This window comes from Scleropages formosus, chromosome 23, assembly GCF_900964775.1.
Source record: "Scleropages formosus chromosome 23, fSclFor1.1, whole genome shotgun sequence".
Classification (NCBI taxonomy): Eukaryota; Metazoa; Chordata; class Actinopteri; order Osteoglossiformes; family Osteoglossidae; genus Scleropages; species Scleropages formosus.
The window spans coordinates 14,305,902-14,322,223 of record NC_041828.1 but is presented as its reverse complement, the minus strand read 5'-3'; the positions used below and the strand labels follow the sequence as shown (position 1 = coordinate 14,322,223).

The window sequence follows — 16,322 nt, the reverse complement described above, 5'->3', positions numbered from 1 at the left end:
ACAAACTCAGATGGAAGCCTGCAACTGAGCGGCGCAAGATGGACACCTCATGCTACATCGGAAACGGCTCATCTATACTGGCTGCCCAAAAAGTCCAGCACAGAGCATGAATACGGGGCCTTTTTATGAGACAACGAATTAAAGGGCTTAAAACAGGACTGTGATATCCTTACAATCACAGTTCCAGAGGGCACACAATGTTCTTACACAGTGCTCCACAGGATCTGTAGGGAGGTAGTGAAATCAAAAGGTCTGCACCAGTCAGCAGGATGCAGAGAGCTCATAATCTCACTCTGCTGACAAGATGAGTATAGATGTTCCTCTATCAGAATAACTTGACCATAAAATTGTGTGAAAAGGTAATGAGCCGCTGCAAAAACTTTTAAAACACGATTTTGCAGACAGCTAGCTTTGTTCCCACCTGGCCCTCTCTCTACACCCTGAGCACACAGACCCCAAAAGCCCCAAAACCCTTCGCTGATGATCTGACACTTGAAATAAACACTCCTATTTGATCCATCAATGTAACTCAACCACAGAAAAGTGAATTCTCAACACAAGACTCCTCAATTATTGAGTCTGTTTTCTGTTGGGAAAAGTGCTGAAAGAGAAGATTTGAAGACTTACTGCAAGTCTTACACTGATGTGTGCCTTTATCGCGATGATAATGCAAGCACATGGCTGTTTTTACACTGCAACAACCTAAAAACATCTAAATCCCACCATTTACTGTCAGTTACACCAACATTACCAATGGGTTTAAAATGAACCGACAGTGCAGAAAACTCCCTTTCTTGAAGGCACATTCAAAAACCACTACCAGAACTTTTCTCTTAGATTAAAAAACAGAATATCAACATTCATTCATTCATCGTGTTATGCATGAGTTCACACTGTATGTGTACAATGTTAAAAGGCTTAGGACAAAAAGTTACATATTAAACTGTTAAACTTTATGACATTTGTAATTAAGCGTGGTCTGCTCATAGCCCTCCTGTATATCCTTGGGCCACCTAACGCACATTTAAACGTTCCAGCTGAGTGATGCCAAGAGAAACTAAGATTCAGGCAGCTCTGGATTTATATAATATATACTCTGAACACATTTAAAATTATTTTGTTTATATAAGCTTCCAATTTTCCATGAAGAGATAATTATCATTACTCTGCTGGTTTAACATTAGTGTATATAAATGCACACAGCCTGCAAACTGAACTGAAGCAGCATGAGATGCGTCTGTATTAATGTTTACACGATAAATTAATATCTAATTTTACTGTATACTCACTGCTCTTCTACCAAATCACCTCCAACTTTTAACACTGCGTGGAAGAATACATATTTTCACCCACATCTTAGCAGGAGGGGGGGGGGGGGGGACAGTGGAGTAGCGGGCTTGACCAGGTCCCATTCTCTGGTGGGTGCGAGTCCTGCTTGGGGTGCCTTGCGATGGACTGGCGTCTCATCCTGGGTGTGTCCCTGCCCCCTCCAGCCTTACGCCCTGTATTGCTGGGTTAGGCTCCAGGCTTGCTGCGACACTGCTCATGACAAGCAGTTTCTGACAGCGTGTGTGTGATCTTAGCAGGATACTTCCCTTGGTTTATTTTGGCACCAATATGTCCTCCAATATATAACAGTATGAAAGAAGACATACAACCAAGCAGGACAAATTAATTGTCATACAACTCATTCCCTCAGAAGAACATCAGAAAATCTGCACTGTGGTTTATGTATAGTTAAGAATTTCTATCAACAGATTGCACTTTAAACCCAGTATGAGCTATGAATTGAAATTTGAATCAAAGTTCAGTACTGGGAGAATTATTATTCTCCATCTAGGACGCTTTGCGTAATTGGAAAAATAGAATTAAACCCCTTTACATTTAAATTCATACAGGTTCACGCACAGTTGCAATTTAAAATGACAAAATAAATGGTACCTTGCAGTAAAGGAGGACATCAATTTCCAACTATAGTGCTGCAACTAATGAAGATGATGAGAGGCCCAAGAAAGATACAGGTGCATTGCTGACTAACGTGAGCAGAACATGTGCAGTGTTCTGAGCCCCTCGGTGACATCCGATAATGACCATTGTGCCCTAAAGGAGCCGTGCCTAATGCAAATAACATCATATCATATATGACATATATATTACAGGCAACCGCATGGTGATCAGTGAAGCAAATAAAAAAATTGAGGAATAAACATGTTTGCCAAGGCTCCTCACCTGAACAGAGAAGAAAAGCTACAAACCAAAGTCCATTGAAATTGAAAACTCATGTCAAAGGACATATCCACCTTGCATAAAAAAAAGAAACCGGTGATGAAAAGATTTTGTATTCTTGTTTACTCTGAGCTGTATGTCAAACTGGAGAAAAGCATACGCTAAATGAATAAATGTAAGTCTTAAGGTAAAAATCCACAGAATCGTTTTACAGAAAGTGGTGATCACCAGTTCCCGATAAATCAATGACGCAGCACATGTGCATTTCAAGAAAAGTTAAAAACGTATATGGAATTAAGTATATGTAGAATTAATTACTACTACGCATGTGGTAGCTAATGTGATAGCAGAAATTTATACTCTGATACGCAAATATCCACCAGCAACGGGGGGGAGGCAGCAGCAACAACATTAATGGGAGCAATAATGTAAGGAAGTGAAAAAGTGACACGAGAGGTGTGCAGGAAAATGGTCTGCGCTCAAATGAAGCCCAGCACTCACAATATCTCAGTGGCATTTATGGCAAAAATAAAACAGATACAGCCAGCGGGATACTGGCAGCCGGAATCAGCCCAATGACTGGGTGAAAATTACAGCGAAATGAAGTTACTGCAGAAGATGGAAACAAAAGGCGCTCCCGTTCACAATGAAGGATTAAAGCGGACCCACAGCTGTCGAATAATTCTAACAGCTCCGTTCTGTTTTTTTTTTTTTTTTTTTTTTTTTTTGTGACTGTGGCAAGTCCAGCAGACTGACTGAAGCAGGGCCATTTCCAGCAGGACTCATTTCAAAGGAAGATTTCCTTGCTTACACTGTAAGGGACACATTTTTAGTAACAGCATTTCAAGGTAATTTCATTAAAAGCGCAAATGCTGTCAGAATGAAGGCTGGAAAATGGGATAAAACAGACCAGACAAATATATACATATGCCTTCAGGTGTTCTCATCTTTGACGTTTAGAACCAGCCTCACAGGGGGTTGCAGCCATTTAAGTTACCAAGAACATGGTCTCATATTTTTTCCCCTCAAGTAATGCTCTAGAATGGGGGGGGGGGGGGGGGGCACAGTTGAGCAGTGGGTTTGGCCGGGTGCAGGTCTCTGGTGGGTCTGGGGTTCGAGTCCTGCTTGGGGTGCCTTGTGGCAGCCTGGCATCCCGTCCTGGTTGTGTCCCCTCCCCCTCCAGCCTTGCGCCCTGTGTTGCCGGGTTAAGCTCCGGTTTGCCTTGACCCTGCTCGGGACAAGCGGTTTCAGCGTGCGTGCGTGCTGCTCTAGAAGGCGGCAGAGTGGTTCAGTGGGTAGTGCTGGTGCCTCACATCTCCCGGCCGTGTAATCGGACATAGATTCGACCCCGTTCAGTCTATGTGGAGTGTCCATGTTCTCTCTGGGTTTGCATGCGTTTCCTCTCAATGCTCAGATGTCCTCCCACAGCCCAAACATATGTTTGTTTCAGGTCAGCTGGGGAGCTTAAGGTACCCTGAGTGTGTGCGATTGCCCTGTGATGGATATGATCCCATCCATGGTGTACCCTGCCTCCACCCGATGTTTCCCGGGTGCACTCTGGACCACTGCGACCCATCTTGGAAAGTAGTTTTTAAAATAACAGGCACATGGATGGATAGAAGTAAATATTATATTTTAATAGCCACCCAATTGCTACTGAGTGACTGTGAGTCATGGACTAGCTCAGGTACTAGGACAACAGTTGTCACAGGAGTGTGGACAGCAGAACCATGTGCATATTTAATAAGCATACGATGTGGAGAAGGCCACTCCAATAAGAAAATGGCAATGCAAATCACAAAAGTACAATGGCTCTGTGGAAGAACGAGAGCACCTCTTCTCCAAATGTAATCCTAACACACCAACACTGAACTCATTTCATTTCAACTATTTGGAGTTTAAGGTGTTCTACTAATACTACTTATCTCTGTAACTTGGAAAAGACCCCAATTAAATAACCCAGAGGAAAATCTTATTAGACACTTGTTCAAGCAAAAAAACGTTTATACAGTAGTTCCCAAACACGGGAATCTAATCACAACCCCTTTGGTCCATTTTCCTCACAGTGTGCCACAATGTGCACTCAGAAAAGTGTAAATATAAACTCAAAGCATTCCAGTATAAAAACATTTCACCCGAGAGATAAACACCTCCTTGACAAAACCAATTTCCTCCAGTGGAATGGATAAAGAAGAGGAGGATGAAGAAATACTCTTGTTTTAATGAGGGTGAAGATGACAATCTTCCACCCAAAGGCCAAGCAGTCACTGAACTCACGTAAAACAAGGCACCAAAACCACCCTCCTCATTGCTTCATTGTGCTTTCAAGCAAATGCAGATAGATGGAAAGACAAAAACAGCCACCTGAAGTTAATGGATTCTCAGTTACCGTAACAGAGACATTTTTACTCTGATGGGGCAGCACAGGAAGCGTAAAACTTTGGCACCGAGTGGTTTTTTTTTTTTCCTTCTTTTTTACCTGACACCAGTGTCGGTGACTCAGGCTTCCACACGCTATAGTGTCACTGTTACATACAAATGTTAAAGTCACTCTTTTCAGAAGACACACATCTTCCATTAGTGCTAAACATACTACAACAGCAGGGGAAGAAGAAGAAAAAAAAGGGCGTAAAGACACCAAAAGGAGCCAACCAAAGAAAACATGAAACCAGTTTTATATCAGCTGCCAAAAAAAACCCCACTGAGATGTTACCATAACTGGATTTTAGCATCAGTTACAATTGGTTCAAAAAAATGTAAATACACTGACTGAGGAAATTCTGAAAAAGACCAATAAGAAAAAAAAATTAACCTTTAATACTGAATGGTGAACTCTGTTTACCTTTTGCCTTATAGTCAACAGCTACACAACTCGACAATTAAATGTAAGACTACAATACAATCCCCAGTGCTGTAATATTCTCCAAGGCTGCATGTATTTACAAGATTTCTGGGACAGTAGGAATAAAATCTGTGCTGACAAGCTATTAAAAGAAACTCCTCACATGTGGTGAAATGAGTCACCATGAAGTGTGTCTTTCTGGTACAAGACAGTGAGATTGTGTTTTAGCTTAGTGAAGGTCTATAATTTGAATCCCTGCACCTACTGTAGAGCCCTTGGTAAAAGTACTTACCTAGAATCGACACAGTAAGAACTTTGCACTTTAAAAAGGGGAACCAATGTAAGCCAACTTGAACAAAGGTATCGGCTAAATGAAGGCTGATACTAAAAAGTTACTGGAGAAATGTAGCAACGGTTGCGATCCATCTCAAAGGAACATGTCCAAGTTCATTGTAAATGGTGAAGCCGTGGTACAGTAATGCAACCAAAACAGGCACTAAATCTGCAAAAAAGCTAAGAGGTATTGCTTATAAGCAAATCAGAAACCCTGGAGCTCCAAGTCACAGAGGCATCTCTAGGTTTTGTTCTCCATAGAAGAAATTTTGCATAATTATTCAAAGCCAGATGCTCAGTAGTTCACCACATAGAGAAACTCAAAAACATTAAATAAATAAAAAAATAAATAAATAAATAAATGAGTAACAGCACCATCCCAAGTTCAGGGCTACCTCCTAGACAATATCTTCAAAATCATAACAGACCTCCATATGAGGTCTGCTAAGAGGTAACAAAACTACTATTAATGGAAGATGTATTAAAAATGATTGATATGGTTTACTAGTTATGAATGCAGTCCATTAATACACCTAATATACTAAAATAGTTGCTCAGCTTTTAGACTCAGACATATCAACACCTGTGTGAGGGTCTGAATTTCAATGACCACAAACGGCTAAATTAGTTAACATGATTCTTCTCTAATTCACTGGTTTCTTCAACGATTAACTTTGTTGCTGAACTCACCATGTTTTCAACTCGAAGCTCAAAAGGCATGGGGTTGTACACCATCAGCTGGACTTCACACACATCACCCTGTACCCACTGAAAATCTGAAAGAAAAATTGAAATAAAATAAAATGAATATCGCCCATAAATGCCTGACAAACACATTCAATTCAGCATTTCCTACTAGTATGAGGGTAGCTGTAATAAAAGGGAAGCAAAGTGTATGATTTCCTAAAAAAGAAGTCCTCCTGAAAGTGAAGGATCTTGGTTTAGTCAGCAAGAGGTTAAGGCTTGGCTTATTTCTTGAAAATCATACTAATATATGGCATCCACTGCTTCATAGCGACAATGGGCTTAGGGAAGATTAAGCTCAGGCCAAAAAACCTAGATTTTTTTTTTCCACCCCAGAACATGTGCAGAATATATGAATGTTGGCAAATATATTTCATTAACTCAAGTTGCTTATTCAGAGTGCAATCTGAATTATAATTAGAACAGCACATGGGAGAAGAGCTCAGGTGGGATATTTTCAGGTTCACTGTTTAAAGTCATCCAATTTGTATTGCAAAGAATACAACGCAGCAATCACCTAGAAATGACACGGTTATGAAAGATACAATTAGATGAAACAAAATGTTTGCATTGAAACTGTCAAGGGAACTGGCTGGCTGACATCTTCCAGTCGCTGCAATAAATCTTTCGTCTATATTTAGCTTTATATTTGAGGCGAGTGCCCACTGATGTCTACCTCTAATCCATCCATCCATCCATCCATCACTACTTGTCCAGTGCAGGCTAGGAGCATTGTATGCCAGGCTGTTTTGCATGCTCACACACATAAACTAATGGTAAGTGAGTCACCAATTCAATGAAATACATGAGCAAGTTTTTGAGGAAACCCACATAAACATTAGAAGAACATGCAAGCTCCACATATGTAAGATTCAAACCCACACCCCAGGAGCTGTGAGGCACCAACACTACCTGTTGCACCACCATGCCACCCTGCTTCTACACACAGTATGTGAAAATGTAATTTCCATTCATTTCTGCTGAGTCATTCTCTAGAGGGGTCCAGCATTCCATCTCCCACCTCTTAGCCCACTGAGACTACCAGCATGTACACTGAGGGAAGGTTATGACAAAAATCCATGGAGTAATTACCATCTACGAAACCATAAGTTGTACTGATTACATGTGCAATATTTTATTCAGACACAAAGGTGTACTGTTAAGAAAAAAATTCTAAGCTGAGCAAGAATGCAATCCTCAAAGTTTTGACAGCACTTCTTATGGATCCATTTTGAGGGTCCTAAATGCAGTAAATTGCCTGAAATGGACGAGGACATAGCCTTGTCAAAACTCAATAGCTGTTAGGATTTATAGTGAGTAAACCCTGGCCGTGCACCTGGGAAATTAAAACGCAGTCAAAGAAGCTTATCAATAACATCAGCGCTGCAGGACAGACCCAACGTAAGTTCAGGTCTCAGAAGACACCACTTCTCATGGAGCCAATTAAAAGCAGAACACAAACTGTGGGGAGTGGGGGGGGAAGACTGGCAAGTTACTACACTTTTTACACCCACTGCTCTGCTCTCTTACAGTCCGACATTCAGGTAGGTCGCAGCAATATACCTCAAACCACGAGTGCTTCCTGTTCATTACAGTCAACATAATTTCTTTATATAGAGTATTTCAGAAACACAGTGTACTGCAGACACTGCAACCACAACATCAAGCCCTCAGAAAGAAGCCTTGGCCATGGGACCTTCCCTTTTGAGGAAACAGTGAGAAGCAAAGTGTTGCATGGTTACATCTGAAGAAAGTGATCAGTGATAGCCTTGAACTGCTCACTGCTAAGACCCTTTGACTTCTCTGAAGGCCTCTTCAAGAAGCACAGGAGGCCTGCAGGAAAGAATTGAAACGATGCGTCACTGCCAGTTCCACCCAAAGGTGTAAGGTGTCCTGCTGCACCACTGAGTTATGTGAAAGTGAGGCCCACTTGAAACCATCAGATACGCCACTGCAGGCCACGAGTCCACTAACTGTGCCCAAGCACTCCAAACAACAGGCTCAATGTGGGCGGCCGCAGCGAGTACTCACTGCCAGGGCACACAAACTACAACATGCCTCTTGCAGACCTTGCCTAAATCATTACCACACTGGTAAAATGACCATCAGAAACATGGTTCCAGTACTGACAGACAGAGAAATAAGTCCATCTATGAAGATAAATGGAAAAATTGAGACATACAGGGTCTGTACGCAAACACAATTACATTTATTTATTTCGCAGACACTTTTCTCCAAAGCAACTTCCAATGAACTCTATGTAGTGTTATGAGGCCACACACCTTATTCACTGCAGTGACTTACACTGCTAGATACACTACTTACAATGGGTCACTCATCTATACATCAGTGGAACACACACACACTCTCTCTGTCACTCACACACTACAGGGGAACCTCAAGAGCATGTCTTTGGACTGTGAGAGGAAACCAGAGCACCCAGAAGAAACCCACGCAGACACAGGGAGAACATGCAAACTCCACACAGACTGAGCGGGGATCGAACCCACAACCTCTCACATCACCCAGGCGCTGTGAGACAGCAGCGCTACTCGCCATTCCACCGTGCCGCCCGTGAACACCCTCATTACAGTATGAAAACTGGTCATCACAAGAAATTCTGCTGAAAAGGAAAAATATATAAAGTCTCAGTGAACTGTTGGCTTAGAAACTAGAAATGTAGGTGGCGTGAAGTGTCAAGTGAACGCAGCTTGAATGTTTACTGCTGTCTCCTTGGAAGTCAATGGTCTGCTATGGCTCCTCCTCTTTTCCCCTATTCCTGTTTACAAGAATTGAATGCTTTGTTGTGAACCACCGCTGAACGCTTACAGGACACTATTTCTGCACTGTGCTTTCTCAGTGATGGAAGCCACCTTTGACCAACAGCTGCTGAAGGGCTGCTCGTGGCAGATATAGGAACATGTGCACACACAAAACTGTGAGCACAACTGTACATACCTGCAGAAAGAAAGGGCATGTTAGGTTCTCTACTAAACATTTATGGCAACTTTAATCAGGCCAATCATTTATGGATGTCCTGTACATAACACACAAGGAGGTCCTCTGGGAAACACAGCAGCAAACTGCATGGCACTTGCGGGTCTTCATTTGACCAAGAGAGAATGAATGGAATAATCCGTATTGTAAAACCCACAAGAACCATTTTAAGCCATCCACGCTCCACCTGTCAGAAGTCATTAAAAGCTTAGTTATTCCTGGCGACTATGACAGGTGGCTTGTTCTATTACAGGGGTGTTCTCACACACACACACACACACACACACACACACACACACACACACACACACACACACTTTCTGATATATATAGATATAAAAAGCCCCACAGAGACATAGTCAGCATTCTCTGCAGTGTCTGCTCTCTTGCTCCTGGAGCCTCGCCCAGCATCCACCTTCCACAACAGCCTGGGGGACACCTCAATCAGCACCGTGATGGATCAGCTTTCTAAGCGCAGATACGAGAGACCCGTGAACTCCGCCAACAGCCAACATTCAGTCGACGGGAAGCCAAACCGCCGCACCCTCCCATCTCACCAACCCTGTCTGCCGTGCCAAGAGAATCAATGCACATGAACTCACAATCACTAATCTTTCCTCGAGGACTTTAAATAACACGAATAAGCAACTCAGCACACCAGTGGTGCCATATGAATACATTCCATGAGGAGTAAAACATATTTGCCTATTTTACAAGAGCAATTAAACTTCTCACTCAACATGCACGGATTCTGCTACTAGGCAGACGAAGCCAGCGTACAAACGGTCACTTCCTCAAAAACTGTTAAGGTAACCAAATTTTACAGTTAGGAACCAGATGACCCCCCCCCATACCTTTCTGCAATGTCAAAGATAGACCGCGACTGCTTGAGTCAAGCCATTAATCCCAAAAGCTTGGCAGAATCCCGTTAAACTGCCGCGTTAAGGATAATGCAAGCAGAAGAAGGGAAACTGATGAGTTCATAAAACAGAGAGGTGCAACCTGAGAACCGAGAGCACTCAGATCAGTGGGCCTTAAAAGCCGCGATAAATCATAGTCCAGTGGCTGACAAAGGTAGACGTGTGCGAGTCATTCACAGGGCCAGCCAGCTACACCGAAAAACACTCAGAATAATAGGGCTATACATACAGCCACCGCGTATCCATCTTTGCACAAAGTGTATTTAGACAATAAAGAAACAGAAACAGAATACAGACTGAGAGGGAGAGGGAACAGCAGCTGTGCTCTGCTGGAGAAGGATGCAAGGAGCAGCAAAGATGGATCTTGCAACAGGTAATGTCTCAGGCTCATTAGATAACTAATGAGAGGAACGGCAAAGAACACATTCAGACCCCTCCCAATACTCCCATCCCGTTCGTGACAGGCAAGGGAGACGCAGAAACCTTGGAGGAATGCTGCCGAAGGGACCGCGTGAACCATTCCACTCTCGGATGTGTATAGAACAAAAGTAAACAAAAATAAGAACTGCCAATGGGCTCGCACAGCTCTGGCCATCTGTCTACAGCTGTTTACGGAACTGCAGTGGCTGCTGATGGAAAACATCGCCGTCTTTTCCATCTCCAGAGAAAAGGCCCGAGGAACAGCACCCAGTCCTTTTCTCTTGTGATCTATTTCAGAGCTTTCCACCCAACTAAAAGGTGCACAAAGATTCTACCTGGACAGGACTTTTGATCACCACACCCCTCCTGACCCTTTGCTCTAAAGATGGTTATAATGATGTTATACAAGCAGAAAAACAGCTCTTGTTCTTTCATAATGTTACCCAGCAGTACCTCAGCTCTATCTTTTGTTGCAGTTTTTATTTTTTGCATAACCACCTGGCTATAATGAATAATACAAAAATCTGTGTAGGACCACACATCCATGTAAACATATCTTAATAAAGACAAACATCTTCCATAACTACCTGTGGAAAGCAGGGATGAGGTAGTCCCAAAATCAGGTATGAGGTGGGGTAAATCATAGACAAGACACAAAACAGTCCATCACAGGCAATCTCACACACACACACACACACACACACACACACACACACACACACACACACAGTAAATTCAGATCCACCAATTCACCAGAAACATAGGAGAAAACCCACACGAACACAGGGTGGACATCCAAAACTCCACATGGACTGAGCTGGATTCGAACCACACCCAAATGCACAGCCCAGAAGCTGTGAAGACAGACTTATCTAGCACCAACCAAACTGGGGCAGCTCAGTGTTGTTCAACCGTACAGTTATAAGAGGACAGCATGCCGACCAGAGAACAGCCCTACTTATCACTGGAACAGAAGACATGTTTGGTTCAACTTTGCTTTCTTAAATGGAGCTCTTGGAGCAGACGAGGAGCACGAGACCAACGAACCAAGAACCAGTCCGGAGCCTGCCCAACTGGACCTACCGCCTTTTACCAGGGCCAGCTATGGCACGAGCAGACATGTATGACATACAGTGATGGAGGGAAAGCAGCAGGAGAAATGCTTTAGACTTAGGTTTGTTTGCTGTTTTTTTTTTTTTTGAGTCTTTAGTGTCTGGTCTATAGCTACTCCTCAGATTTTGATGATGACCTCCCATGTATATTGCAGATCATTCTTGGTCTTATAACTGTGTGCATATAAGCTGAGTCTCAAGCAGAAGGTAGGTGAATTTCTATATGCTTCCCCCTCTCCCAAAAAAATATATTTAAACTAATGCAATGAGTCTATGTGGCTATGAGATCTCTCTTCAACATGAATCATAAGGGCTTCAATTTTATTTTTTTTGCTGGTTGCTTTGTTAGCTCTTGTAATTGTCCACACCAGGTCTTTTATACAGGGCTAATTTTAGCAATTGATTTTGTATGAATTCTTAAATTCAAACACAGTCAGTCTGCTGAGTACAGACACAGCGAGCCAAGCAAGGATAAGTGATGAGGACTGCTGCTTTAACAGCACTTCTATCAAAGGCATCTGTTGTATCACAGAGGAACAAAAATAAAAGCTTTTTCAGGTTCTTCATAGCACAGCAAGGGAAGATAATTTCTTGATTGATAGTCATTCCTATGTTTCCATTAACTTCAGTGAAAGTCCACCAAATCAAACGATCTTGTTCAGTCCATGGTGCGTCCATTTAGCGAGACGGCAGCAGTTCAGTCAGATCAATCATTTTCAGTGTGGAAGCGGTGAGGAAATAAAGTCACAACCAGATAATAGGCTCAGTTTCCTGGAGCTCATACTTAAAATGTACTATTTTACAAGGCAACTTGTTAGCCAGATTTGAAGAAAGGAGCAGATTTCCCACCACTTTGACCAGCACGCAAGATAAATATGCATTACAAGAGCACAGTAAGTTCCCAAAATAGGGCAAAGAAGTTGAATAAGCTCGATTTTGCTGAATGATTTTTTTCTAAGCGACAATTCTGCTCAGCATGCTGCCACTTCCCTCATGTGCATTTTACAGTTTCTTAGCTTTTAAGATCAATGCTGTCCTTGTGAGTCATTTAAATATTATGTAGAATTGTGTAGCATGTACCTGCTAGGATAGAGGGTCAATGCTGGCATTTTAATACATGATTTGCATATTGTTAATAAACCCATGCCATCCTGGATAATACATACTGCATAGAAAGTGAGGGAAAGATAAAATTGTGCTCTCACAGTAAGAAAGCGGTGTTCAACATATTCTGATTGTTGTGCGATCACAGTGGTGCACAGCCGTGGGTCTGTCCATCTGAAACCTGCACATGGTCAAATAATACAGCCATGTGTCCAGTTTAGTATAATAAAGGAAAGCAGGTAAATCTAAATCAATTCTTGGATAAAGGAGGTTACTACGAGTAAGGAAAAGAATGTCAAAGAGCCACAGCACCTTAATAAAGCAACAATCCCTCTAAATCCCATTTCTGAGTAACTTAAGTATACAGCAAACAAATATTTGTAGTGCAAATTAAATAAATTTGGTCACCAGCTGACTTGGAAGTCTTTAAACAGAGACAATCATGGAGAAAACAGTCTCTTGTACAGATTCTCACCTGGTATCAATCCACCTCATTATATGACATCTAACAAGCGACAATCAGATTTTTAAGGCCCAACAACAATCTCTGATAGCTTATAACTGAATGTCCATTGATGAAAAATATATAAAATACTGGATATATTGGACCTTTTTTTGACATCTACAATAGCCATTTTATGATTGTCTAGACCTTTGCATTTGACTCATAATGGAGCAGTCAGATTTTATAGGCTCCACAAAAGGGACCATTGAACCATAATATGAATAATTTTCCTACTATCAAACAGTTTATGTTTTTACAGTTTATTTCCTACAAGTGGCTTGTGGGAAAGACATTATTCACAGTAGAAAGAGACAGAAGTAGCACAGAAAACTGTAAAGATAATCAGTTTGACAAGTGGTACAGCAGTAAAGCCAGGGCCTCACAGTGCATATGTTCGAATCCAGCTCAGGGTATGTATGTTCTCCTGGTGCTCATAAGCCAATGAGAAGTATGGAAGAGGACAATGGTAAACCACTTCCTCCCGTAACATGAAAACTAGGTGAGCGATTACTATGAGTCAAAGTCTTATTAGTGCCACTAACCCTAACTAGTCTGAGCAATTTGCTTGGGAAATGGTCACTGTCAAGCAAAGTCCATTTTCCATGATGTATGTTTCCAGAGTGTAGAAATGCACTGATGGTTAACAAATCTAAAGTCAGAGAGGGATGTGATTGCACTACAAAGAACATGACGCCTGACAGATGACCAGTGAAACTGAAACCAACCTTACTGCTCTCTGCAAAGCAGCTATGGCAATGAAGTACGGTACAGTGAAGTGTATTTTCTTCCTGGCTCAGATGTCTCCTTCCTCGCAAAGTCCACTAACTCCACATGCAAAACCTGCTTTGACGCAACAGAAAGCCCCTCCTGCATTAAATCTGCAACCCATCATTTTCAGTCTGTCTTCTGAGAGTACTGGACCACTGCTTTAATGCTCAGCTGAATTTGAAGTCTGTTTCATGAGATACACTAGGAATTAAACGATATTTAAACAAATGCACCCGTTAGACACAAATACAAGCAGCTTTTCCAAAGTGAGAAAAGTTTGTTGCATCAGGAGAGATGACTCACTTCCTTGTGGCCTCAGAGTGATGCCTGCCTGCATCCCTGATGGCAGTCCCTACTGCCCCAACATCCTGGGAAATTATGGGTGGAACACATGCATCCATTGGGAGGGAAGAGATAACATGCCTTCTTAACAAGGGTGCCCTGGCAGACCGTTTGGCAAGGCCACGGTAAAACAAACAGCTATGAATAATTGAACACATTAAGACCACAATCCCGATTGAAAAGATATTTCCATTCGTTATGCCTTTTTTGTTATTTTGTTATCGTCCTCACAAAGCTGTTCGGCACCATTCTAGAGACAAAGTCGTGCATCTTGTTTGCGTCAACGGTGAAGAAATTGCAGAGATGCATCACATATAGGTGACACGACAATTCCCTATGCTAGTTAATGCGAGGAACCGGGCACGGGCTATGTGACATGTAACTTAAAGACCGCCAGATAATTTTGTATAGAATGGAAGCTGAAAAGGGACAGTAAGCAACAGGAAATTCTCCACTTAGGACTGAATAACTCATATCATCATCATCATCATCATCATCATTATGCACATTTTCAAGAAACAAAGAGGTGTGGGTTGCCGCTGGCACTTGGACTCAGAGCGTTACTTTCCTCCCATTCCTTCTATTGGGTTTTTTTTTTTTTTTTTTTCCTCCCCTCTCTTCAGTTACCACTTGATTACTTAGGAACTGTTTCCAATCATTATCTTTGCCTTTTTGTTCTATTTCATTGCTTCTATATCACTTGAGGCCAACTGTTCTGCACTCTGGGTCTTTTTTGTTGACAAGATCCCTCTACAGAAATACACTGAATTGAACTGAATTTTGGACCAAACCGGGGGGGGGGGGGGGGGGGAATCCACTGGAATATAAACAATGAGACTGAGAACACATCGCGTGAAGAATGGACTCTCAGAATGTGTGTAACGCTTAGGACAGTTGAAGAAAGAAAAAAAAAAAAAAAAAAAAAAAAACAATTAGCAACCAGACAGATGGAAATAATCCCCATGGCAACAGAAACACCTGTCTACATCAGGACAGGACATTCTGTGTTGTGACCAAATCTCAACAACTTGACACTTAAAAATAATGACAACATGCATAACTTATAATAGAAGGTGAGCTTTTAAGTTTGCATGTTACACATTTCCCACAATTTTATTAAAGCAGAGGGTGTTGTATCAAATTGAAATCAGCGTGTCCAGAATTATGACAGAGACCCAGATCTTGAGTTTAAGAGAACCATGCAGCCTGGAGACACAGCATGCCCATCTGGGGGGGTGGGGGGAGAGAAGGCATTTGCTGGAGGCAGCTCTTCAAGAACAGGACACTTTGATGACAATCTGCTTGTTGTCACTGTTAGCCTATCAATTGTAAAGGGCTCTCCAGATAAGAAAACAACCAGGAAACATCACTGACATCAGGAGTCCACTCACAGAGCAGGACTGCATATGGGTGACTTTCACTTACTTGTGTAGTCACTTGCGTAACTCGCAGAAGGCAAGGCTGCAGAAGTACTCAGAGTTCGCTTATGCGTCAGCAATGCAAGGGACATTAGAGGACGTGAGAGAACACTGACAGACACAGGAAGAGTAACAGGCTGCTAAGTGTGCTTGTACTTCATGGATTACCAGTCTTGCCAACGCTCTGGATTTATCCGGTAACTGGACTTATTGACCACACTCAAGCCCAACCTTATTTTTGCCCTGCCATTTCAGAAATTGCACATTTATGCTTTTCCGTTGGTCTCAACTGAACACAAATTCCCTTAAAGTTTTACAGGATTTTTTTCACCCCCTGTAAATAAGTAGCAGTCAGGGCAGTATGACAGGCACCATAGTAATGCAAAAGTGTATGTGTTCAAACACACTTTTAAGAATTTTACCCTGTAAAGCACTTAACTAGGGCTCTACTGATATTACACTTTAATTGAGCTTGGTGATCGGTCCTATTTCACATTCCTTTTCAAAAAAGAAAAAAACATAGAAATGTTTTCATCCAAATCTTTGAGAGAATCTTCATTTTAAATCATTTGTGACAGCTAGCAATGTGTT

General features: G+C 42.0%; 1 protein-coding gene across 2 annotated transcripts in view; it reads right to left on the bottom strand.

Annotated features, from left to right (window-relative positions):
* The window catches only part of trappc9 (trafficking protein particle complex subunit 9), a 197,336-nt gene that overhangs the window by 147,694 nt on the left and 33,320 nt on the right, over positions 1-16,322 (bottom strand). For both annotated transcript variants that reach the window (XM_018731819.2, XM_018731820.2), the window contains one exon: positions 6,092-6,177. In XM_018731819.2, the coding sequence (XP_018587335.1) occupies positions 6,092-6,177 (86 nt within the window). The remainder of the gene's footprint in view (positions 1-6,091; positions 6,178-16,322) is intronic.